General features: G+C 51.3%; 10 protein-coding genes across 10 annotated transcripts; 3 read left to right on the top strand and 7 right to left on the bottom strand.

Annotated features, from left to right (window-relative positions):
• Positions 1–353: 353 nt before the first annotated feature.
• JCM6883_004017 (uncharacterized protein) lies at positions 354–1,507 on the bottom strand (the record flags this gene model as incomplete). The annotated part of the gene is made up of 2 exons (XM_076634795.1): positions 354–1,076; positions 1,142–1,507. The coding sequence occupies 2 exons, from the start codon at positions 1,505–1,507 to the stop codon at positions 354–356; spliced, it is 1,089 nt and encodes a 362-aa protein (XP_076485239.1).
• Positions 1,508–1,967: 460 nt separating this feature from the next.
• Positions 1,968–4,462, bottom strand: UTP6 (snoRNA-binding rRNA-processing protein UTP6; the record flags this gene model as incomplete). The annotated part of the gene is made up of 5 exons (XM_076634794.1): positions 1,968–2,798; positions 2,870–4,026; positions 4,103–4,250; positions 4,324–4,392; positions 4,451–4,462. 5 exons carry the CDS (start codon positions 4,460–4,462, stop codon positions 1,968–1,970), a joined length of 2,217 nt encoding a protein of 738 aa, XP_076485238.1.
• Positions 4,463–4,694: 232 nt separating this feature from the next.
• Positions 4,695–7,144, top strand: JCM6883_004015 (tetratricopeptide repeat protein; the record flags this gene model as incomplete). The annotated part of the gene is made up of 6 exons (XM_076634793.1): positions 4,695–5,010; positions 5,101–5,214; positions 5,273–6,171; positions 6,251–6,586; positions 6,653–6,997; positions 7,067–7,144. 6 exons carry the CDS (start codon positions 4,695–4,697, stop codon positions 7,142–7,144), a joined length of 2,088 nt encoding a protein of 695 aa, XP_076485237.1.
• Positions 7,145–7,545: 401 nt separating this feature from the next.
• Positions 7,546–8,817, bottom strand: JCM6883_004014 (uncharacterized protein; the record flags this gene model as incomplete). Its single annotated transcript, XM_076634792.1, has 7 exons — positions 7,546–7,601; positions 7,690–7,923; positions 8,004–8,106; positions 8,181–8,434; positions 8,506–8,553; positions 8,655–8,747; positions 8,811–8,817. The coding sequence occupies 7 exons, from the start codon at positions 8,815–8,817 to the stop codon at positions 7,546–7,548; spliced, it is 795 nt and encodes a 264-aa protein (XP_076485236.1).
• Positions 8,818–9,361: 544 nt separating this feature from the next.
• Positions 9,362–11,228, bottom strand: JCM6883_004013 (PP2C family serine/threonine-protein phosphatase; the record flags this gene model as incomplete). Its single annotated transcript, XM_076634791.1, has 9 exons — positions 9,362–9,413; positions 9,485–9,588; positions 9,669–9,793; positions 9,862–9,971; positions 10,045–10,258; positions 10,327–10,669; positions 10,739–10,853; positions 10,924–11,021; positions 11,160–11,228. The coding sequence occupies 9 exons, from the start codon at positions 11,226–11,228 to the stop codon at positions 9,362–9,364; spliced, it is 1,230 nt and encodes a 409-aa protein (XP_076485235.1).
• Positions 11,229–11,617: 389 nt separating this feature from the next.
• JCM6883_004012 (ferritin-like domain-containing protein) lies at positions 11,618–14,116 on the bottom strand (the record flags this gene model as incomplete). The annotated part of the gene is made up of 12 exons (XM_076634790.1): positions 11,618–11,748; positions 11,836–11,999; positions 12,089–12,176; positions 12,303–12,393; positions 12,477–12,577; positions 12,692–12,722; positions 12,790–12,963; positions 13,035–13,100; positions 13,175–13,260; positions 13,327–13,370; positions 13,436–13,530; positions 13,598–14,116. The coding sequence occupies 12 exons, from the start codon at positions 14,114–14,116 to the stop codon at positions 11,618–11,620; spliced, it is 1,590 nt and encodes a 529-aa protein (XP_076485234.1).
• Positions 14,117–14,520: 404 nt separating this feature from the next.
• JCM6883_004011 (FluC/FEX family fluoride channel) lies at positions 14,521–15,773 on the bottom strand (the record flags this gene model as incomplete). The annotated part of the gene is made up of 3 exons (XM_076634789.1): positions 14,521–15,147; positions 15,211–15,343; positions 15,415–15,773. The coding sequence occupies 3 exons, from the start codon at positions 15,771–15,773 to the stop codon at positions 14,521–14,523; spliced, it is 1,119 nt and encodes a 372-aa protein (XP_076485233.1).
• Positions 15,774–15,920: 147 nt separating this feature from the next.
• Positions 15,921–17,395, top strand: TSC10 (3-dehydrosphinganine reductase; the record flags this gene model as incomplete). The annotated part of the gene is made up of 6 exons (XM_076634788.1): positions 15,921–16,073; positions 16,142–16,273; positions 16,363–16,738; positions 16,804–16,989; positions 17,090–17,211; positions 17,306–17,395. 6 exons carry the CDS (start codon positions 15,921–15,923, stop codon positions 17,393–17,395), a joined length of 1,059 nt encoding a protein of 352 aa, XP_076485232.1.
• A 1,127-nt stretch (positions 17,396–18,522) lies between these two features.
• JCM6883_004009 (uncharacterized protein) lies at positions 18,523–19,017 on the top strand (the record flags this gene model as incomplete). The annotated part of the gene is made up of 3 exons (XM_076634787.1): positions 18,523–18,725; positions 18,794–18,881; positions 18,979–19,017. 3 exons carry the CDS (start codon positions 18,523–18,525, stop codon positions 19,015–19,017), a joined length of 330 nt encoding a protein of 109 aa, XP_076485231.1.
• Positions 19,018–19,679: 662 nt separating this feature from the next.
• Positions 19,680–21,075, bottom strand: JCM6883_004008 (uncharacterized protein; the record flags this gene model as incomplete). The annotated part of the gene is made up of 3 exons (XM_076634786.1): positions 19,680–19,736; positions 19,787–20,115; positions 20,223–21,075. 3 exons carry the CDS (start codon positions 21,073–21,075, stop codon positions 19,680–19,682), a joined length of 1,239 nt encoding a protein of 412 aa, XP_076485230.1.
• Positions 21,076–21,894: the final 819 nt, after the last annotated feature.

The following is a 21,894-nucleotide window of genomic DNA, read 5'->3' as shown; positions in this document are numbered from 1 at the left end:
ACTGCATAGAGTCTGGAAATCGCTATTGAGCAGCTGCCTGCGTCACCATCGCCGATTCTCGCTCCACATCCAACGCAACAAGCTTCGACTTTCGGGATCATTTGGACTCAAGCGCCCGGGTACGGTAGCTTACAAGATGCTGGTATTACGAGCAGGAGCTCAGGCGATCATGTGGGGGGACAAACGCAATCTACGGGAATAAACACGATCCGAAACAAATGAGAGGAAGAAGATAAAGATAGTCTCTACAACCAGTCGAAGAGGCAGGAAATGATCAGTCAGCGACCATAGGGCGAGGTTGGAGGATCTACGGTGTTGAGACTGACCTAGAAAGGAACCCGGTTTTCTACCGTTTACCGCGAATCAGTCGCACTCGCCAACCCGAAGACCCTCCCTGTCCGCTCACTGTCGTTCGATGAATCAATCGTAGGCGGAGAGTCGCTCGTAGAGTTGTCGACATTGTCGTTCGAGTCGGACGGAGGCATTCCCTCGGTCGCTATCGATTCGTTTCGATCCGTCGCTGACGGAGGTGCGGCGGTAAGAACTGGCGAGAGCGTGATAGTAGTCGGGTCAGGAGGTGATGATAATGATGTCGGAGAGGAACGGTCCGAGGTGGTTGGCGAAGCGTTTGAGGGAATAGAAGTGGAACTTGAGGTTGTTCGTATTATTCTCATTCGAGATGAAGTGCTGGACGAATCGAGAGAGCTGATCGTGAGGATTCCACTGAGCGTGCTTGAGAGGGCTGCGCTCGGGGCTGATAGGCTCGATGAACTCGTCGAAGTTGAACTTTGTCCTCCTCCTCCTCCGTCTTCCTGCGAAGTACTACTCGTTCGGTGTTTCGAGTCGTAATACTCTGATACTCCCATCGCGACCCCAGTAATGATCAACAGGAACAGCAAAAGTACCGCCATTCCTCTGAACCATCTCGACCAAAATCCTCTCACCGGTTCTCCATCTTCGTCGAGAAAGCCTTCCTGCGTAACCACGAACTTCTTCTCCTTCGCGGTTCCTCCATCCTCGTTGTATACTGTCGAGTTCTCCGACGGTTCGCGATCATGGCTGTAGGCGAGTGTAGGCTAAAAACCGGGCATTCCAAAGTCAGTCTCAGAACTACACTTCGGATGATCGAGTTTGAGCTCACCAGTTCGTCGCGTACAACAACATCCTCGAGCGCGAACCGAGGTACTGACGAAGGGACCCGGGTATGTCGGAAGGACGGAGGGGCGGCGACGGGGAGAGGTGGTGGAAGAGGGAAAGAGAGGTCGTTTCCGTAGGAAATCGAAGGCGACGTCGAAGCTCGAGCAGGCGGAGCTGGGCGATAACTCACCGACGGCACGGGCTCGCGTGGAGCAGGGGAAGGAGACGGGGAGGGGTAGTGGTATGTTGAGGAACGGGAAGGAGACCTTGATTCTCGATTCGCGGGTTGAAGCAGTAGAGGGACGGCGGAACGAGGAGTCGCTGGTGGTGAAGTACCATGAGGCGAAGGAGGCGGAGTTGTACGATACATCTCGAATGGGTTTCGACGTGACGAGGGCAGGCGAAAGCGAAAGAACGGAGACGAACGAGAGTCGTGGCGAGTTGGAAGCCGCGAATCTATGACTCGACGCTGGTATCGTACAGGCGTCGCCCGGTGCGTTCGAGAAGATCGTGTTGGTGTAAAGCAGCGAGATGGGGTGGGAGGAAAGAGCTGAAGCAAGCGAATGCCCAGCTGAACTGAGGAGGTTCAAAGCGCAGGAATCTCTTCGTCTCGAGGGGGAGGTTGTATTCGCGTCTCCTCCTCGCCTCTCATACCGCGATTTGCGCTAAGTCTCGGATGCGCCGTGTTTGAGCTCGATGCGAGCTACTCGAGAAGAAAAAGGAAAGAAGAGCAAGGCGCGTCGATTCCGGAAAAGCTCAATGGGATATGATTCGAAGATAGTAAGGTATGACAGTGTAACAGAAGAGAACGACATTGGACAGTAGTCTAACTACTCCTCTACACCGCGACAAGCTTGTTGCCACAATCCTTGGAACCTCTCAAGTTCTTGTTGGCCCTTCTTCAACCCCAGTTGAGCTTCGGCCTTTCTCAAGATCGCCTGCAACGTCTTGACTTCTCCTTCTTCCATCAGCTCTTTCGCAAACTCGACCCAGTCTTCCGCGCCCGCTTCCGGGTGATTAACGATTTTCTCGTGAACTTTGTGACGGTATCCTCTTGTCGTTGTCGAAGAGCGAAGGGTCAAGACGTAAGTCAAGAAGGACAGGGAGAGAGTAGGTGCTGATTCGAGGAGCTTGAGGAGTGTTGTTTCGAGGGCAGCGGGATTGTTTGTCGAGAGGTAGTGAACGAATCTTCTCGGTAGGAGTTCACGGGGAAGTACGTCGACGAACTCGGTAAAGGAGGTGACGAAGTCGGGAGGAGGGAGGGCATCGGTCAGGAGAGTCCGTTGAATCGAAGTGAGGTACCATTGGGAGATTTCGGAGGGAGAGGAGGAGAGAGATTGTTCGGTGAATTCTGCCGAGATGTTCCACAGTTTCGCACTAAAGGGTGTCAACTTGAGGGCTTGAGTCACAAGAGGTGAGACGTCGGAGGGAGTTGTCGAGAGCGAGAGACCAGTTTCGATCCGAGCGACCCAGATTTGTTCCCGAGTCGTCGGGTGAGCTCTATTACCGCCGAATGATCTTGACATCTCCTGAGCGAACGCAAGGGTCTCTTCGGACGGTGCTGAAGTGCTAGAGAGGAGTCGAAGTCGGATCAATGCGAGGAAAGGCGACGGAGGTGCGACCGTGAAAGCTCGAGTAAGATTCGCGACGAGGAATTCGCTCTGCGGGAAGAATAGCCGATGTGTAAGCACGACCCCTTGCGACAGCGGACAAGTAGAGGCGAGTAGCTTACAAGATCTTCATCCTCAACGAATTCGTCCATTTCCTCCAACCACCCAGCGAACGTTTCCCACACTTTTTGCAACGGTTCATCGATCTCCTTGCCTTTTCCTTTTCCTTTCGAACCCTTCTTTCCACTCTTCTTCAGAACTTTCCAGTAATCCGTCGTGATCTTCCCGACAGCGTCGACCAGTTTCTCTCCCTGCACTTTGATCTCGTTGGGATTTTCAGGTTCGAGTACCTCGGCTTCATCTGCCTTGCGCTTCTTTGACGACTTCGGAGGAGAATAAGGGACGTCGTATAGAGGTCGAGTTGCGTAGAGGTGGAAGAAGGCAGAATACGAAGGATGTGTGGGATCTTGAAGTCGAGTCGACGAGAGCGAGGCATAGACATGTGCGAGGAGGTGAAGACGAAGGGTCGAGGGGAGAGGTCGAAGAATCGAGAGAAGGAATCGGTATGAGAAGAGAGAGTGATCATTGGATTTGAGGAAATTGTCGAGCACGGCTCTCACGATCGCACCGTCGAGGATGGCTTCTTGACCCGAGAGAGCTTTCTGATCGACTTCTTGTTGGACTTGATCTTGATCTTCTTCTCCCTCGAGCAACGGGACTTTTACGGCCTCCTCCTCCTCCTCGTCCGCCCCTTCCTCTTCTCCGGTCTCCTCTGAGCTCCTCTTTCCGTTAACCCGAACGATGACCTCGTCTCCGTCTTTGCCTTTGCCCAATCCCAACACTTGTTGCCTCGATTTGAGCTTCTCGACGAATGCAACTTCGACCCTGAGCCATTCTTTCCACACCAAATCTTCCTCCCCCTCTCTCTGCTCGTCCTTACTCGTCGTTACTCCCTTACTCTTTCCCTTCTTGAGGAACCTGAGAGCCCTCATACACAATCTTCTCGCGCCTTCCGTATTTCCACCTCCCATTCCTTTCTCGTCTCCCTCGCTCTCCCATCGACTCGCCATGATCCAGTACCGCGTCGTCATCGGATGCATACTGATCGCGGCGCTGAGAGTCTTCGAAACGAGCTGAGGCGAATCTTGCGAGAGAGCATGGGCGATGTAGGCGTCCCATAATTCGAGCGATTCGGGGAAACGTCGTACCGAGAGGCGATGGAGTTGAGTGATGTGATACTGAATCGAGTAGTCGGATCGACTCTTCGTTGAAGTCAACTCTAGAGACCGAGACAAACGATGGAAAGGGAAAAAGGTGAGTTGATCGCGTTTCAGCTGGAGGTAGTCGGGACTTACGAAGTCTGATTACTCGAGCTCTTCTAAGCTTCTCTAGCTTCGTTTCATAGTCGATATACCTCAAATAGTCAAGAGGTTTCGTACTTCTTCCATTCGCCAAACTGATCTCGAATCCTCGTCTCTTGGCTACGATATCGTTGATCTCTGCCTGTCAAGCGATACACCAAGGTCCACAATAAGCTCAGGAGACAAGCTAAGAGCGCAGAGAAGCAGTGATTCACCTTTGTAAAGACTTTTCTCTGTTCGAGATCTCGTAGTTCGGGAAGGAAGCGCTCAAGCGCCAATTGTACCTATGCACAGCGTTTGATGAGCACTATGTGAGGATCTGTATCGTTCCGGGGGACTCACTTTCTCCGACATGATGGTGTTGAACGAAGAGAGGAAAACTCACGAATTTGAAAGACACCTCGTCGAGAAATTCTGCGAGTGATCCTAGCTAGACTATGAGCAGTAGTGTACTATCCTGAATACAAGGATTCAGGTAGAAAGTAGTGCGTATTTTCGGAAATAAATCGCCGGCTTTCGAAACGCCGAGAACGCTTCGACTTCTTGCCTTCCACCACTCACCTCGCCTCCTTCTCACACCGACAAGATGGCATTCCAAGCTATGATGGGCGGATCAGAGTGTTCGACTTCGAACAATCCGCTCTCCTCGCTCCTGAAACAACAGCAAACCGACCACTCGCTCCATCAACAATACTCGTCTCTGCCTGGCTCGAGTCATGCGGGAGGATCAGTTAGAACTGGTGGGAACGCACCTATGATCTCTCCGGAAGAAGCGGATCGATTCTTGATGCAGCAAACTTCGTCGAACGGAGGAGGAGGCGGAAACCCACTCGAGATGGAAGCTATGAGGAGAGAGCTCGAGAATGTTGCTCACAGGCATAACCCGCTGAAGGGCGATCGAGGTGAGCAACCGCTTCTTCATCCTTTCTCCGTAATCGTTTCCTGATTTTCGTTTCGGATCTTGATGTGGCGGTCTTCTCCGGCGCCTACAGAGTGGTCCTCTCAGTACCAACCTATGGGCACGAACCTCAATCCGGCAGAGCTCGCTCGAATGGAGGAACAGTTCAGAATGCAGCAAGTTTCGAATCATTCATCAAATTTCGCAGGTCAGTGACTTTAATCTCCTCTTCTTGGGGTGGAATCCTGATAGATGATCTTTGATAGCCGAGTTCTCACAACAACGACACTTCTCAACCCCTCCACCTGGTCAATCCACTTCAGGTGCTCCTCCTCCTTCTGCCTCTTCGTCGACTCTCTTCAACCGACCGGGGTTCGCACCTTCCTACGGCTCTTATTCTCAGCTCAACATGCGCTCAATGCCGACACCGATCTATCAGCAACCTCTCCGAACGCCAGCGCAAGCGAACGAAGTCGACGGAGGAAAAGGAAAGAATCGATTCGTCGAACTGGACGACAAATCGTGGGAAGAACAATTTGATCGAATCGCTTTGTCCTCCTCAGCGTCAGCTCCTCAGGTTCAAGATGGACCGGTCGAAGATCAAGAGGTCACGAAAGCGAATTTGTTGGCGGAAGGAGAAATCGATTTGGATGCGAGCGAATCCGACGCTCAACTCATGAAAGATCTCGAAGCGACTTGGACTCAACTCAAAGGTCAACTCGACGCCTCTTCCCAATCTGACAAAGATCTAGCTCAATGGGAAGCGCAGTATGGGTCTCAATTCAACGATTTACATTTGTCGGAGGACGAAAACGAGGATGGAATGTTTGGATTACCGGAAACAATGAGACGAGGGAAGGCGTGGACGCGGGAGAACGTCGATTCGTTCTTGGCGGATCAATCTCCGTTCCCTTACTCGGAGGAGAATCAATTCCTAGATTCGCAAGATCCGTACGAGGAAGGAATGAGGTTATTGCGTGAAGGGGCACCCTTGAGCGAAGCGGCGTTGGCGTTCGAGGCGGCATGTAGGAGAGATGAGACGAGGGCAGAGGCTTGGAGAGCTGCTGGTGAAACTTGGGCCGCGGATGAAAGGGAAGCGAAGGGGATCAGGGCATTGGAAAAAGCTGTTGCTTGTGGTGGTCCTCAAGGCGTCGCAGCATGGATGGTGAGTCTTTCACATTGTTCTCCTGTTTGAGCACTCGACCAAGGACTCACTCTCGCCTTAAATCTAAAATTCGATACAGTCTCTCGCGGTGGCTTACGTCAACGAAGGACAAGAACTACGAGCTCTCGCCACTCTCGAAAAGTGGATCTCCCTCTCCTACCCGACCATCTCGCTCCCTTCCGTCCCGCAAGTCGGCGACATTCGATCTCCATGGGACGCCTCGAACAAAGTGATCGATCTCTTCCTCGCCGCTGCTCAAGCCGGACCTCAATCTCGAGCCGAAGGACAATTGAGCGACCCGAACGCCGTCGTCGATCCGGACGTTCAAGTCGGACTTGGCGTACTCTTCTATAGCAATTCGGATTACGAACGAGCGAAAGATTGTTTCGAAGCTGCGTTGAGTGTGAGACCTGATGTAAGTCTCGGCTTGGAAGTCGATCATCATCATCATTGAAGCTAATCAGACTCGTCTCTCTCGCAGGACTTCCTCCTGTGGAATCGACTCGGAGCGACTCTCGCCAACGGAGGATTACCGGAAGAAGCGATTCAAGCTTATCGCAAAGCGCTTGAACTTCGTCCGACCTTCACTCGTGCGACTTACAACCTCGGAGTCTCGTGTCTCAACATTGGCTGTTACCACGAAGCGGCGGAACATCTCTTAGCTGCGATTCAGGGTCAAATGTCGAAAGATGCGAGTCGGAACGGAAAAGGAAAAGGTAAAGCGTCCGGAGGTGACGAGGACTTCGGCCGGGGCAGACCGATCGGAGAAGCAGACGACGGAAGTGCAAATTTGTGGCATACGTTGAGACGAGCTTTCCTTTGCATGGTACGTCTTCTTGCACATCTCTCTTCCCCTCCTCCCTGGACTCGTCTGACACTCGATCACTCTCGACAGGAACGACATGATCTCGCTGATCGAGCATTCCCTGGCGCGAGCGTTGATGACTTTAGGTCGGAAGGTTTCGAGTTTTAGCTTTTTCGAGTATCTCGTGCAACCCACTGCATGCTTTTCCATGTTATCGAGTGTGTGACGAGAGCTGTGAACAGCGGGAGGGCGCTGAGCGGCGCAAAGTGACGAGAAAGAATGAGGAGGAATAGGCAAATTTGACAAATCTTTGATTGTCATTGCCTCTAAGCGTCTATACTCTACTGCAAACTGATCAGCAACACTAGGTACTGTGGAGAGATGGAACAGAGGCAGGAGAAATTGGGTAAATCAGGGCAAATTGCGAAAGACGGTGAGAAAATACAAAGCCGAGGGTATTCGATGAAGACGATGATGACTGAAACTGCGATATGTACTAGAGATGATTCGAGGAGACGTTGCGATGTGGTCGTTCACGAGATAGGATGAGTTTCCCGATGGATTCTCACTCAAGAGTGTCCGTTCGCAGTTTGTTTGAAGATTTCTGACCAGATTTTTCGAAGATCTACGCCAAAAACAAGACGAGTCAGTCAATCAGCCCAGACCTCCTTCGGGACCTAGGATTTGCTAGGATTCGTCAAGATTGAACCCACCTTGCATATCATGCACGACCGACACTTTCGCTTTCACCTCGTCTCCTCCGTTCGCGATGCGTTCCAACCCGCCCAGTTTCTCCGCTTCGTCCTTCATCTCATCGAACAGGACACAGTTGCCCCATCCGAGCGAGTTGGCGCCTTTGATGTTGAGTGCTGAATCGTCGACAAAATATAAACTTTCGGGAGCTGGTGGAGGAGTCGTGATCGCCAAGAGTGCTTGATCGAAGAATTCTGCGAAACGAAAGTCGAGGCTGTGTCAGACAACGAGAGTTTGAATTACGGCGGAGAGAAGAGAGAAAAGCTCGACTAACCTCGTTCTGGTTTGCAAGAAAATTCTCCGGCTCCGTAATCACAAGATACCACTCCTTCAAAGTACTCTGACAGACCGAGTAGGGATAGTACTCGCACAGCGTGCTAGGGGATTCGGTAACGAGATGCGAGAGTGAGCAAGTTTCTCGAAGAAAGAAGCAAACTTGAAGAAAACTCACGTTGACGTAAGCGTTCGTCAATGCCCAAACTCTCACTTTTGTCCTATCGATATCCTTCAGCATTTGCTGTAATCTCGGATCTGGCGAGAGCACCGTTTCGAGCGGAAGAGCGGCGTCGCAACGCTTGTCGTAGTCGAGAGGGTCGACTTTGTGATGCCTCACGAGTCCTCGGATCGCGAGTCCGTACTCTGTGTAGTAGCGATGATGTAACTCTGCTGCTTCGTCTTCGCCTAGACCTAACCGCTTGAAATAGGCTGTACGAAACCGTGAAAGAAGTTCAACGATCAGCGAGACATCTCTCTCGAGCTCAGAGAGGGTATCTTACCTCTGATCCTATCTTTCATCAACTCTGCGATTCCAGCATCTTTCGAGTCTGTCAAGCGGTCAGGCGCGAGGAGAGAACGAGGAAACAGATCAGCACCGCTTCGCTTCCCTCCGCTTAAAGAGGGTCTGGAGCAGGAAGGGACGGCTTACAGAGGCAGTTATCGATATCGAACAATACCGTCTTTCTACCGTCGGCTGGTGTAGGTCCTGAGAGCTTTGAACCGTTTGGAGATGTAACTTGAACTGCCGTCATTCGAACAACGAGGTTCAGCGGTCTGGCGCAGGACAAATGCGAGTAGGACTCACTAGTCATGAATGCGAAAGTAGGAGCAAAGCGAGCAATCGAGAGAGAGAGCAGTTCTGAAGCGACGTGGATCAAACACCGGCCGAGTTTGCACGAGCTCGTCGGGCGTCAGGAGAACGTGCAATCTTTCGCTTAAGCTCTCGATCGAAGGGTGAAATCTTCGGACATAGTACTGCAGATTGTCTGGTGACAGTGTTTCAAGCAAAGGAAGAGAGAGAGAAAACAAGCGGAACAAAACAAACAAGTTCAAGTTGTTGCGAATGGTATGCGAGCGTGAAAAGGAGAAGAAAAGGGGTTGATATCGTATGAGTACAATTGGACAGAGAGTAAGCCGACGGATGGTGGTTCATGTAGTTGCTATGGAGTATCGAGAAAGTGGCAAGAAGGACTTTGATCCGAGCGATAAAGTTGCGGGAAGAGAATTTGCAAGTCGATTCGCAAAGGGAGGCGACCTATGATTGAAGGGTAGAGAGGTCGAGGCAAGACGATGTAAGAGATATGTACAGTTCGGTAAGATATAGGTATAGCGCGAGATCGAGGGAGGTTAAGGTATTTATTGGCCGAGGCAGACGACAAGCACGGTGACGTTATCCGTCGAGTTGCGGCTGTGTTGAGAACGGAGGTCATGTCAGTCAAGCGACTCGGGAATGAAACGCTTGAGTGGAGGGAAACTCACGCGAGAGCTTCATCGACGAGTTTCTGACTCGCTTCTTGAGGATCTCTGATGCCCGACTTCTTCAGGAGATCGACAGCTTCTTGATCACTAACGACATCCCAGAGCTATTCGAGGTACGAACCAAGGTCAGCATGGGTTCGAGATGGCAAGCCAAAGTGGAAAGGAAAACAGAGAGAGAACTCACTCCATCGCAAGCGACAATGAGATAATCGTCTTCAGGGCCGAGAGTAGTCTCGGTAGTGTAAGGGGATCCAACGACGAATTGCTTCATCGCAGAGTCACCGAGAGAACGAGAGACCGCGAGATATCCTGAACGACAACGAAGAGTCAGCACGTCGAGATCAACCACCGTGTTGAAGTACTCATGTTTGACTCACCATTGACACGTTGGTTCATGATGAAACCGCCAGCTTGATCGATCCTTTCTGCCTCCTTCGCATCGCTAGCCTTGTGGTCGTGCGAGAGTCGAACAGCTTGACCATTGCGACTATTCGACAGATAAGGTCCCACTCGTCAGTAGTGTTCTATAGCGTAGAGGTCCTGCGGGAGAAACCACTTACGAAAGAACAGCTCGAGCATCACCAGCGTTGGCGGTGTAAAGCGTGCGTTTCGCAGCCTTGACGACTCGAGCGGGTCCCTCGACATCGGCGTGAGTGTGCTTCTCTCCAAGATGAGCAGGAGACTGCGTGGTAGGGCTGGGGCTCTTTGAAGTTGCGGAACCCGTCAAAATCGACTTGATCTTCGTCTTGAGTCTCGAACTCGAAGCTTGATCGGCTATCACAGCGATCTTCGGCATAAGCTGTCGCAAAGAATGCAGCAGCGAGAGATCAAGGGCGACTTACCAGGTTCACTGTCATCTTCGCCAACTTCACGAAGAGCTTCCCTCGGGTTCGAGTCTGCCGTTTCGATTCCATCTCGTCGAGCTTCTTCGAGAGCTGTGTTGCTGTCGTGAACCTTTCCGCTGGTAACTCCCTCGACCGGAGGAGATTCGACGCCGCTCGCTTGGGCGGCCGCTTTGCCAGATTCGTCTTCGAGACGAAGGAAGCAGGTAACGGCGGTGCATCCAGAGTGTGTTCCATCTTCGGCAGATACTTCAGAGAGCTTCGAGTCGGCTTGGTGGAACGTAGCGTTGAGAAGTTGAGGGACTGCGGTATCAGGTTCTTTGCGAAGATTGTCGAGCAAGTACTGCATTCCGTTCGGAGAGTCAGTGCACGCTACCGTACCGATTGATGTTGAAGGATAGTGACTACTGACCTCGTGGAAGTGATGACCACACCATTCCGCAGCTTTCTTTCCAGCGTGTCCGTCGTAAACCGCGAAAAACCCTTGTCCTCGAACTCCTGCGAAATCGTAGATGAACGAGTGCGCGCTGCAACGACACAAATCGACGATTCAGTATCCTCCGCGCTACGTCGCTCAGAGAAGATAGGTGAACTGACTCTTCCATCGCTTTGCGACATTTTCGATTCTTGTCTTCGCTCACTCCAACTCGGAATCCAGCTTCATTGTCTCCAACTTGGGGATGTTGGTTCAAGTTCTGCATCAATGCGAACGTTGCCTCTCTGATCAGTTCTAATCTCCTTAGATCTGGACGTGGGCGAGGGGGGGAATGGTCTTTTGTTGCGATTCGATCCTCTTTCCCTGACAGCAAGCTCAGAGAAGGAAGGAGACTCACGCCATAAGTTTCTACACCTTGAGCAGACGATTCTTGTTGCACTTTGGCATCTCCTTCCGATACAGACATGACTCGTTGAGCGAAAAAGTCGGTGACGAGTTGAGAGGAAGAGGAGAGAGTAAAGTTGGAGGAGTGAGCTCTGCTGGATGCGCTGAACGAGCTGGGCGGATAAGACGAGGTTGAGGGGAAGGGAAGGTAGCTTGGTGAACGAGTCGGGCGATGGGAGTGAGACGAGTTCGGATAATTTGGTCACAGAAATATGACGGCATAAGAATGCAATTTTCTTCTCGGTTTTGAACTGCTTTCTATACTATTGTATCTCACTCTACTCTCACTCAGTGACCTCGAGCGACGGGGGGAGAAACAGTAGATAAATCGTCGAAAAATACCGAAACAAAACTTCAATACATATACGGCAAATCTCGTTTTGACACAACGACACAGGGAGTCGCGCTTCCTCAATCAGAGACCCATCCTTCAGCACTACGATAGACTCCTTGGTCGTCGCGAAGCGAATCGGGGACTCCAGAACGAGAATTGGATAAATTTTCCCCGCTCGTCGTCGCGGAATCCGCCGTCGAGCTCGAGTCTGACAACATCGAAGGAAGCGAGTCAGTACATGAGAGCAAATCCGTTCTCCGATACGAAGTGGGGGCGAGAACCAGGAAAGACGTACTCGAAGAATGACGAGAACCAGTTTTGACAAGACAAGCTGAATCGTCTGCTTTCTGTTTCTCGATCCAGTAGCCTCCGATATCGACCGACAGCATAGGCGTATCGAACGGGAGAGGGACGAACAAGGAACCGAGGAGAGAAGGATGAGTGTCGACAAAGATGATTCTGACGAGAAAGGTCGAGTTCGAGTCAGCTTCGTGGAATGCAATGCATCGATCAAGGTAACGCTTGAAGAAGAGGAATCAGAGTCTAACCCAGGACCGGCCACAACTTGTCCGACAGCTTGGATCAGGATGTTTGAAGCGAGAGGCGTCGACGAATTTGTGAGATAGACGGCAACGGCTATGAACGATCGAAACGAGGGGATCAGTCTTCTGTCCCGCTACAGGCGAGTGGTTTCCCTCGACTCGGTACATCCTGCTGCGGAGAGAGAGAGGGAGGCTGAGATCGTGCGAAATACCGACTCACGACCATCAATTCCATCGGGAACGAAACACGTCGCAGCAGGCAAGACGACAGCCGCAGGGGCTCCACCGACGATCATCTGACAGAACAAGGCCTATTGACTCGCGACATGCATGATTTCAGCTCTGGGTACGAATCTCGAGATCCCACTCGAGGAGAAAGCGCATTTCAACTCACATTGATATCGATATCGATCGAGGCGGTAAAGACGAGTTGAGACCCAGCCGTGAAGAATGTACTCTCAAATTCCGCTTCGATGATACCGAGAGGTTGATTCGCTGGACGGAGAGAATCGACGTTCTTGTCAGTTCACATTGAATGAGCGGGACCGAGTCCGGGACTCCTTCTTCGACTCGTTGGCTGACGACGGAGCAAGAATAAGAGGAGCTTACCGACTAGTCCCAAATCCTCCGGAGCAAAGTTCTGCTCAACGACCGAAAGAATCAGGTCCCAAGCTGACGACTCAGAAGAGGTCAGCTTGACGACTCACCTTCAGGAAACCTCCGACGAGAGCCAAGACAGATTCAACGTTAAGAGCGAGCTCGAATGCTTGAGGCGACAGGGTTCCTCCAGAGAGAGTATTCAAGATAGCGGAATGACGACTTTCGATCGCGAGGATCGTAGCGACGGCGGTGAGAACTTGAGCATCCGTAATCAAGTGAGCCTGTTTCTCGAGAGGAGGATTTCTAATCAGTATATCGAGGAAGAAGGGTGACGCAGCTTGGATCGACTCACGGCTCCAGCGTAGGCAGAGATTCCAATGACTTCGAAAGCTCGAGCAGTCGATAGGAAAGTGAAAGGCTAGACCAAGGACTAGAGTGATCAGTTCTGCCACTCATTCCGAGCGCTCGGATCGAGAGAGATTCCGAGCTCACGTCGGTAAGAGCGCCCTCGATTGAGAGGTCAAAGACTGTGAAAGGTTGAGCACCGAGAGCGAGGATCGTATCTTGTATAACGGAAACTGTTTACGAGTTTGTAAGTCCTCGTCTCATATGCGCAAGGGAGAGAAGACGGGAAATCAGCTCACCATGAGTTTGCTCTTGAATCACAACCAATTTCAATTCTTGTATGCTATGGGACTCGAATGCCGGACAATCAGGTAGCGTTCTTTCGACGAGGGTAGGGAGGACACTGACATAATCGCAGCTTGTTCAGCCGAATACCCAACTTGGATGAATTCTCCAACTCCAAATTCCCTCAATCCAGCTTTGTAGAATCCAAATTCGAGCGTCTGATCCGATCAGCAACACAAGTCAGCTACAAAGCTCTCGAAAACCGAAGAGAATGCGGAAACTGACTTCAAGGAGGAAAGCTAACTGCAAAACCACGATCCCTTGATCACCTCCTTGATCCGATCCCGTCGCGTTCAAGCTTGAGGCTAACGCTGGAGTCGACGTACTACCCAATCCAGAGGAAGTTCCGGTCTCCTGAATTCCCGATCCAGTCAAAGTAGAATCGATCGAACTCAAAGTCGAACTCGAAAATTCGGAATTGCTCGAATCGAAGGGTTCCGTTGAGGTCGACGCCGCGAGTCCAGACGAGGTGAGAGCATCCGTATAGCTGTTTGAGCTATCACTGAGCAAATCCGAGGTCGAAGGCGAGACAGAAGAATCCGAGTAGGAGGGAGAAAGAGATGGATCGGATCCTGAAGAATCCCAAGCCGACGAGGAGGACGCCGAGGAAGAGCTGCTACGTCGTTCGTATCTGAATCGACTCGAAGTCGAAGGGTCTTCGGTAGACGGAGCTCCAGCTACTTCGAGAAGGACGAGAGAGGAGGAAGAGAAGAGAAGTGTCGAGAGGAGGAGGAGGGCTTTCATTGTCGAAGCGGCTTGACCTATATTCGCTCCAGTGAGTGTTGTCAGCTACACTCCTTCAAGTAGTAGAGCCGAGCGATGTACCTTGCAAAGTTGAGGGAGATTAGTTGGCGAAGAAGAAAGATCGGAGATGGAGGGATCGATGGTGAAACTTCTATCGTTGAGACTGGAGTGTAACGTTGGGTGATCTCTATATTAGCGGATAGTGCAAGAGAGCGAGGCGGGAATCGAGGTGGGGGGGAAAGAGAGGAAAGAGGAGAGAGGAGAGAAGAAGGGAAAGAGCTCCAAGTTCTCTCACCTTCTTCGCAATTGTGGATGACTTTATTCCTACTCTTCCTCGCATTGAGGTTGCCCTACCAGTAACGCAAGAAGTGAATACGGAATATAGTACAAAGAACAGTGATCATCTATGAGGCGAATCGAGTCCAGCACAACCCCTCTCTCTCTCCGCTCCAAATCCAACTACCCAATACTACGACGAGGAACGCCTCGCTCGCGAGCCAAGTCGACCAAAAGTACCTATAGCTGTCTCTTCTCCCGAGGGATCGCAATTCGACGACCAGAGTCGACACCGTGCTCAAACTTCCACAAAATCCATCTTCTAAACCTTTCGACGCCGCGCATGACAGGTCCGAAGTCGGATGTCGAGCAAAGATACCGAGGATCGCGAATACTAGAGTCGAGAGAACGTTCGCGGCAAAGGTACCGAACGGGAATCGAGGGTTGAGAGAATTGAGATGTTTCGAAAGGGTGAAGCGGAAGAGGGTACCGAAGGGACCGAATACGATGGCGAAAGTTGCTCTAGAGCGATATCGAGCTGGACCAAAGATTACGAGGAAGAGTGTACCGAGCCAGAAGAGGGGACCGATGAGGATTGCGCAGAGGTTGAGGATGCTCGAAGTGCGGCGGGAGAAGGGTCGACGACGAAGAGAGGATGACGGAGAGGGAAGAAATTCGGAGAGATGGACTCCAAACTGAAGTGCGCAGATAGAGGCGACGAGAGTGATGAGGGTAATAGCGAATCCGGATAAAAACTAACGAATTGAGAGGGATCAGCTTGGTCAGGAGGCTATCGAAGGTGAAGGGGAGAAACTCACGCCCGAGAACCTACTCGTCCCGGAAGGTTGATCCAAGTTGGCAAACGCTGTGAAAGTATCGTTTTCCATGGTCGACCAAGTTGTCAAAGATCCGCAAAATCCAGTTCCCAACATTGCGAAGAGAGGAGGGAAGCTGGTCATTCCGCAGCAAGTTACCCATCGTCAGCAACGTGTCTCTGTTGAACGAGAGAAGGAGAGACTGACATGGACTCGATAGATTTCTTGCGTTCCGTTACGAATCCCATCACAACACATCCAACGATTTGAGCCCAGATGACGGCAAACACTTGTCGCTCCGCAAATCCTCCGATCCACTCGAGCCCCAACCTCGCCAAGACTCCCCAGATAGTTGCAAAGATCAAGAGTGAATAAGTCGAGGGGAGGGGGAAAGTTGGTTGAACGAGAGGGTGGGAAGGGTCGATCGAGGCAGCGTTCTTCAGCTTCCTCTGTTTCTCTTCAGGTCTGTCGCCGTCGGAGCCATCTGGATCGAGCACGTTGTCGCTCCTTGAATCGTTTGTGGATGAGTTGAAATTCCGAGGTGGAGGCGACTCTTCTGGTGACATGTAGCTAAGCCTCCTGCGGCTGTAAGCGTCTTCGTCGCGTATCTGTGACTATGGCGAGATCCGAAGGAAGCGAGTGAAGAGATCGAGGAAGAGGTTGAGAGAAACATCGAGCGATTCCCTTCCTGCCTCCAACCTCGGTCAGCTTTGATGAGCTCATATATACTCGCATCACTCTCCAAACTAATCTCAAGAGCGATCTCGAGTCCTACTGCCGTCGTCTTCACTCTCATTTCGAGTTTGGTCTCTGTCTTGTTGATGAAATCTCTCTTCCGCTCTTCTCGCTTCAATCCTGCCGGGAAGGTAAGTCCATCCGTCTTAACTGAGCTTGTAGTCCATCAGGAAGTGATTGCTAATCCAGTCGATCTCAGCATTGCTACATTGGAGGAGGTTCGGAAGGTTTGGGCCTCTCGTTAGCGTGTCAATTGGCAGCTAGAGGTGCGAATGTTAGCATAGTATCGAGATCGCAGGCGAAATTAGACAAGGCGCTAGAGGAGATCGAGGTGAGTTTCGTTCCTTCGCTCCTCGCACATAAATTCTCCGTCCTTGCTCAAAGGTTTCTCCCTTTCGTCCGCTCCTCAACTCCATTCAGTCCCACCGTCAGAACCCTCAACAAATCTTTAAAGCTTATGCATGCGACCTGACGAACCCTTCTGCCGCCGCTTCGACTCTTCGAACTGCCTGCAAAGCGATTCCATCTTCGACCTCCTCGAACTCACCAGATTACGTCTTCGCTTGCGCGGGAGGATGCGTACCCGGGATGTTCACTTCAGTGTCGGCGGAGAAACAGTGGGAGTGCATGGAATGGAACTTCAGGACCTGTTTGAACACGATTCATGAAGCCGTCGTAGCTATGAAGGAATCCGGAGACAGAAGGGGAGGAAAGGTTGTATTGACGAGTTCAGTCTTGGCGTTGATGAGTTTCGCTGGATACTCTACTTATTCTCCTAGCAAATACGCCATCAGAGGTAAACTCGTCAAGTCTCTCTTCCTCATTTTGTTCTGCGTGCTGACTCTTGTCGGAATCCTTTAGGCCTCGCCGAATCTCTGAGGAATGAGCTCATCCTATACAACATCGACGTTCACCTCTTCTTACCCGCCACGATCTTCTCTCCCGGATTCGAGAACGAACAGAAACTGAAACCAGAGATTACGAAGAAGATTGAAGGGCCCGACGAAGGGCTGACACCGGATCAAGTAGCGAAAGAGTTGATCAAAGGTGAGTCTTTGGGAGCTCACTTGGCTTGAAGGAGATGGCGGCGTCCCAAGTTTCGATCGCTCAAAACGCTGATTCTCTCGCCCTTTGTTTCGATCAACAGGGCTCGAGAGAGACGATTTCTACATCACGTACGAACCTGTCGGACACATGTTTCGTAACAGTAGAGGCATCACGCCTCGAAACAACTTCTTGATCGATTCATTCTGGAGTTTGGTTGGAACTGTGAGTTTCCCCCTCTCTCACTCTCTTTCACTTCTCTGTCCCCATTTCACGTTCGGACGAGTGTCTAACCTCTTCTCGTGACGGTGGTGAATAGATCGCTCTACCGGTTTGGGGCTGGATGTCCGCAGATGGAGAAGTGAAGAAGGAAGCGAAGAGACTTGCGGCGGTTTCTGAACGACCATAGCATTGCTCTCTATAGTGTCTGTCGCTGTTCAAAATTGCCTCAAGGCTTGAGAGTGTGCGATAAAATCGAGAGTCACGTGAGAAACCGCCTCGCTTTGGAACTTTCGATGTGATCTCCTTTTCCTCCCTCTTCTTCCCCCCATTTTTCCTTGTCTTCTCGCTACTCCATCCTCAAGGGCACGTATCAAGTGACAATGAACAGTGTATTCGCTCGCGCTAAAGTAGGTCTTGACACCCTTCCTTTCTTTCTCGCTCTTTCCTTGATCTCCCTTTCTCTCTTCTCTTTCGCTTCGGAGCTCATCGGACCCAACGAGCTGACGGGCTCCTCTCTTTGCACTGTATGTATCGATAGCTCCTTCGCTCTCCACTCAATCTCCCCTTGGCGGTCAAACCCACCTCGACTTTCATTAAATCTCGTCGTCTTTCTTCAACTCCCCCTCCTCCTCCTCCTCCTCCGGTTCCTGGCTTCCTTCAGGACGAGAAGAATTTGATGCTGCTATCGGCTGTAGGACTGACGGTGATTGTGGTTTGTTGGGGACTTGAGAGGAGAGTCGTAAGCTGCTCTCTTCTCCTTCTCCTTCCTCTTCTAAACTCTATCGCTGAGTCGAGCTGGTGGTGCATTACGATGATCCACAGAGACTCCAGAAGAAGCTTGAGATGCTTGAGAAGCTTGAACAATCCAAAGAAGCCGTCGTAAAGAAGTGAAACGGAAAAAGCTCGTTTCAAGTTTCGCAAAGAATTTCGCTTGATTCACACTCGCCTCGCCTCGTCCCCTTTCACTCTTTCCTCCTTGCCTATCTGGAATACAATGTGTGGTCGTATGGATCCGTATCCTCCTCTCTTCGTGAGAGTCCAGCAATAAGAAGGCAGGCCTTGCTCTCTTTTTCGTTCTCTTTCCTTCGTTCTCGGGAATCAGGTCCCAAAGAGTCACGTCTCTCTTCGACGTCTCGAACCGTCAAAGTGAAGGAACAAAGTGGTGCAATTTTCTACTGGAGAGATGAGTTTCGATCTTGAGGAGGTTGCGGTTACGTCGACATTTCTTTCGCTCAACTAAGTCAACTTTCGCTGTTCTCTCCTTCTCTTCTTTCTCTCCTTTCTTCTCATCTTCACCCCAGTATCAGTCAAACTATGTTCGCTCGCACTTCCCTTCGCACTGCCGCCCGCACCTCGCTCGCTGCTCGACGACCTCTTTCGTCCACCTCGGCTCGTTTCGCAAACCCGGCAACTACGAGTGATGTCGGAACGACCGGTGGATCTGGAGATGCGACGACGGCTGAAGCTAAGAACAGCTTGTACCCGGTATTCATGGCGATCGGTGTAGCTTCTATCGCGTGAGTCTCCTTTCTTCAATGAGAAATAGCTACGACGGATTTGCTGACATCGACATTCGAGGTTGTAGATACTTGGGGTACAGCAACATCAGTCAAAGGAAAGCTGACAACAAGGCGAACAAAGAAGCTCCCTATGACGAGCAGACGACCAAACGCGTGAGCTTCTGAATTTTCTTCCTTCTGCCTCGTTTTCGACCTGCCATCGTATTGCATTGTGGGTCCACTGACGCTGACGATTCTCGCCTGCTTATAGCCTCTCGGAGACACCGCCAAGACCTCCTCGCGCGGTTAAACTCGAAATTGAAAACTTTCGCAGAGTTCCGATGTAAAGATTCTCTCCTGCATTTGTCCTGTATCCTTTCCTCGAATGTAGTATAGCAACACATAGTATAACCTGTATTCTCTGATATCAAAAGTCTTTCAGTATTTATTTCGCAAGCTGGAGCAATCGTGAAGTTGCGAGAAATGCGCTTTCTTCTCATCATCCTTGAGTCAATGATCACGAATCGACAGAGAACAATTGATAAGTTGACATGATACAGAGGATAGGTTAGTTCCAACTACGGTAAGAAGAGGAGTGAAGGGAATAGGAACGAGTGTTTTGACCCGAATAGGCGAAAGTCGAAAGATGGAGACAATAGAAGAGAGACCGCAAGGATATAGATACAGGAAGATAAGTAAGGTAAGGCGCGATCGAGATGGGGTACAAGTGGGGGGAGAGAGCAGCAAGTTCAGGCGATTTTAAGAGAGAGGAGGGGAAGAAATGAGTGTCTGTCGGTTGTTCTGGATATCGAGGATACAGCGAATGTCGATTTGATGGTGGCTTTGGGAGAATGTACAAGGCTGGCGGAGAGCAGCGATGCTCATTCGGGATGGAGGGGTAGGACGTGTTCTAGTAAATGCCGAGTTTGGCCAGCGAAAGCCGAGGCAGAGCGCACGGAGTGAAGGTGTTCTCTAACCGCCGGTTACGTAGGCGGTGAGAGTACCAATCGTGAAGCCTCCAGGGTTGATCTGTTCGGCCAGAGGAAGAGACAGTCAGTTTCATCAAGTTCCGAACTCACAGCGAGACCTTCGAACTTGTAATCGACAGTCAAAGCGGGACTTACGATAGGTCTGGTGGTGTAGGTGTAAACTGCTCCTTCGGAATCGGTCGAGAGCGGAGGGATCGAATCTCCGTCGGCGGAACTAGTTTGACTTGCGATAGGAGCGGAAGTCGTAGTCGGATCGGCCTCAGAAGAAGAGCTAGAATCTGTTTGACGAGAGAGGGAAGAGGGAAGGGAAGAGGAAGGGGAAGAGGAAAGAGAAGAAGAGACGTTGGTTGATGATTCCTCTGAAGCAGAAGAGGAATTCGAAGTGGAGGATGGAAGGGGCGATGAAGGGGAAGAGGAAGCTACATGAGGGGAGAGTTTGACGATACATTCGATAGACGATGAGGAAGCATGAAGGGAGAAAAAGAGGGGGGAAAGGGTCATGAGTAGAAAAATATGGAAAACTTACCTTGAACCGAAGTGGTGGTCGACGGCGCCGGGGTTGCCGAAGAGCTGCTCGATGCCGGAGTGCTGAAAGACGAAGACGAGGGAGCAGAAGATGTCGAACTCGAGGAAGAAGAGGGAGAAGAGACTGGAGTCGTGCTCGTGGGTTCTTGCGACGAAGAAATCGAACTTGGTTCCGATTCGGAAGACGAAGTCGTTGTTGTATCGGCGCCGCCTCCGTTAGCCTCAGAAGAGGATGCTGGAACTTCTACCGTTGTTGTTTGGGTGACTGGGCCAGTTGATACCGAGGTCTGAACCGCACCATTTTCGTTCGTCAATGTGCTTGTAAAGACCGAAGTTCCGACGACGACCGTTTGAGCACTCGACGAAGCTCCACCATTCCCTCTCAACCTCGCCTGTTCGTCATTGTTCTTCCTCGCATTGCTCAATCCGACGCCCAATCCAACTCCCAGTCCGATCGCGAGAATGGCGATTAAACCCAATATTAACCCGATAATCATCCAACGACGTTTCCTCGACTTCGCCGCATCGTCGTAGTCGTCAAAGTCGTGATCTGGCGAGCCTCCTGCGGTGTCCCTAGCGGACGGACCAGCAGCCGGACTCCAATAGGCGCCTCCTCCTCCTCCTTCCGAAAACTGCTGACTCGGAGGACGTCCTGACGACAAATCCACCATCTCCGGATCTTCGTGACCGTAAGAAGCTCCCGCCGGTAGTCCAGAGTGTTGAGTGTGGGCTCCATTTGAGACTGGGTCTGAGGAGACAGAGTACCGAGGTCCTCCCATCGCAGAGGCGTTCGACAAGTGTTCTGCGTATTCTCCTCCGCCTGTCTGAGGTCCGTAGTTGTAGTTGTACGCCATAGAGATTCTAGGGTTGCCGAAATTGATGAACTTTCTCCGCTTTCGATTCGAAGTTCAGTTTACTGAGAGCGTGTGTGACAGGGTCGAGGAGGTCGTAGGATCGTGGTCGACTAGAAGGTGTGTCGGCCTGGATGTCAGAGTGGAGTGAAAAAGAGGAAGGATGATGACAATTTTGGAAATCCTGTTCCTCCTCTTCACGTCTTCGAACCGACAGTTCCATAAGCTCGATACTTGCCAGATTAGACCATATCATTCGAAAGAGCCGAATTCGAGTCCTGCCGCCCGAACCTGAGATTGTCCCTCTCGCCTTCAGTTCTCTCGACACCTCGCTCGCTCTCGATCTGGCTCCACGAACGCTACTGCCTTACAATGCTCTCCAACTTCGATACCTACTGCTGCGGCCTTTGAGCGGCTCTTCCTCGCCATGTCCTTGCTTGGTCGCCTCCCTTCCCGTTCGTTCAACATCCTCATCGGGCTCCAACCCCGAATCAACAGCATCCAAACGGGTTGAAGACCTCACTCGCAACGAGAGCAAGCCGACGATAGAGATCTTGAGAATTCTCGATCCAGAACAGAGGTACGGGACCCTCGTTTCGTTCCCGCCTCTCCTTCGATTCGGGCTCACCTCGGTTTGTTCTCGCAGGGAACCTTTCATTTCACTCGGAAGAATCTTCTTAGCTTGTGGAATCACACCAGTCGAAGGTCTGCTGAGCTTCAAGCTAGAACGTCCAAACTTTGACTGCACTTTGAGCGGAATCACGCCTTGTTCGTCTTCTTCACCATTCGTGCTCTCTACTCCTTCAATCTGATGCATATGAC

The sequence above is a fragment of the Sporobolomyces salmoneus genome (assembly GCF_050403485.1).
Source record: "Sporobolomyces salmoneus JCM6883 DNA, S_salmoneus_JCM6883_v1_ctg71, whole genome shotgun sequence".
NCBI classification, from domain to species: domain Eukaryota; kingdom Fungi; phylum Basidiomycota; class Microbotryomycetes; order Sporidiobolales; family Sporidiobolaceae; genus Sporobolomyces; species Sporobolomyces salmoneus.
Note: the sequence above shows the minus strand (reverse complement) of the source record. Positions and strands in the feature narration are given on the sequence as shown.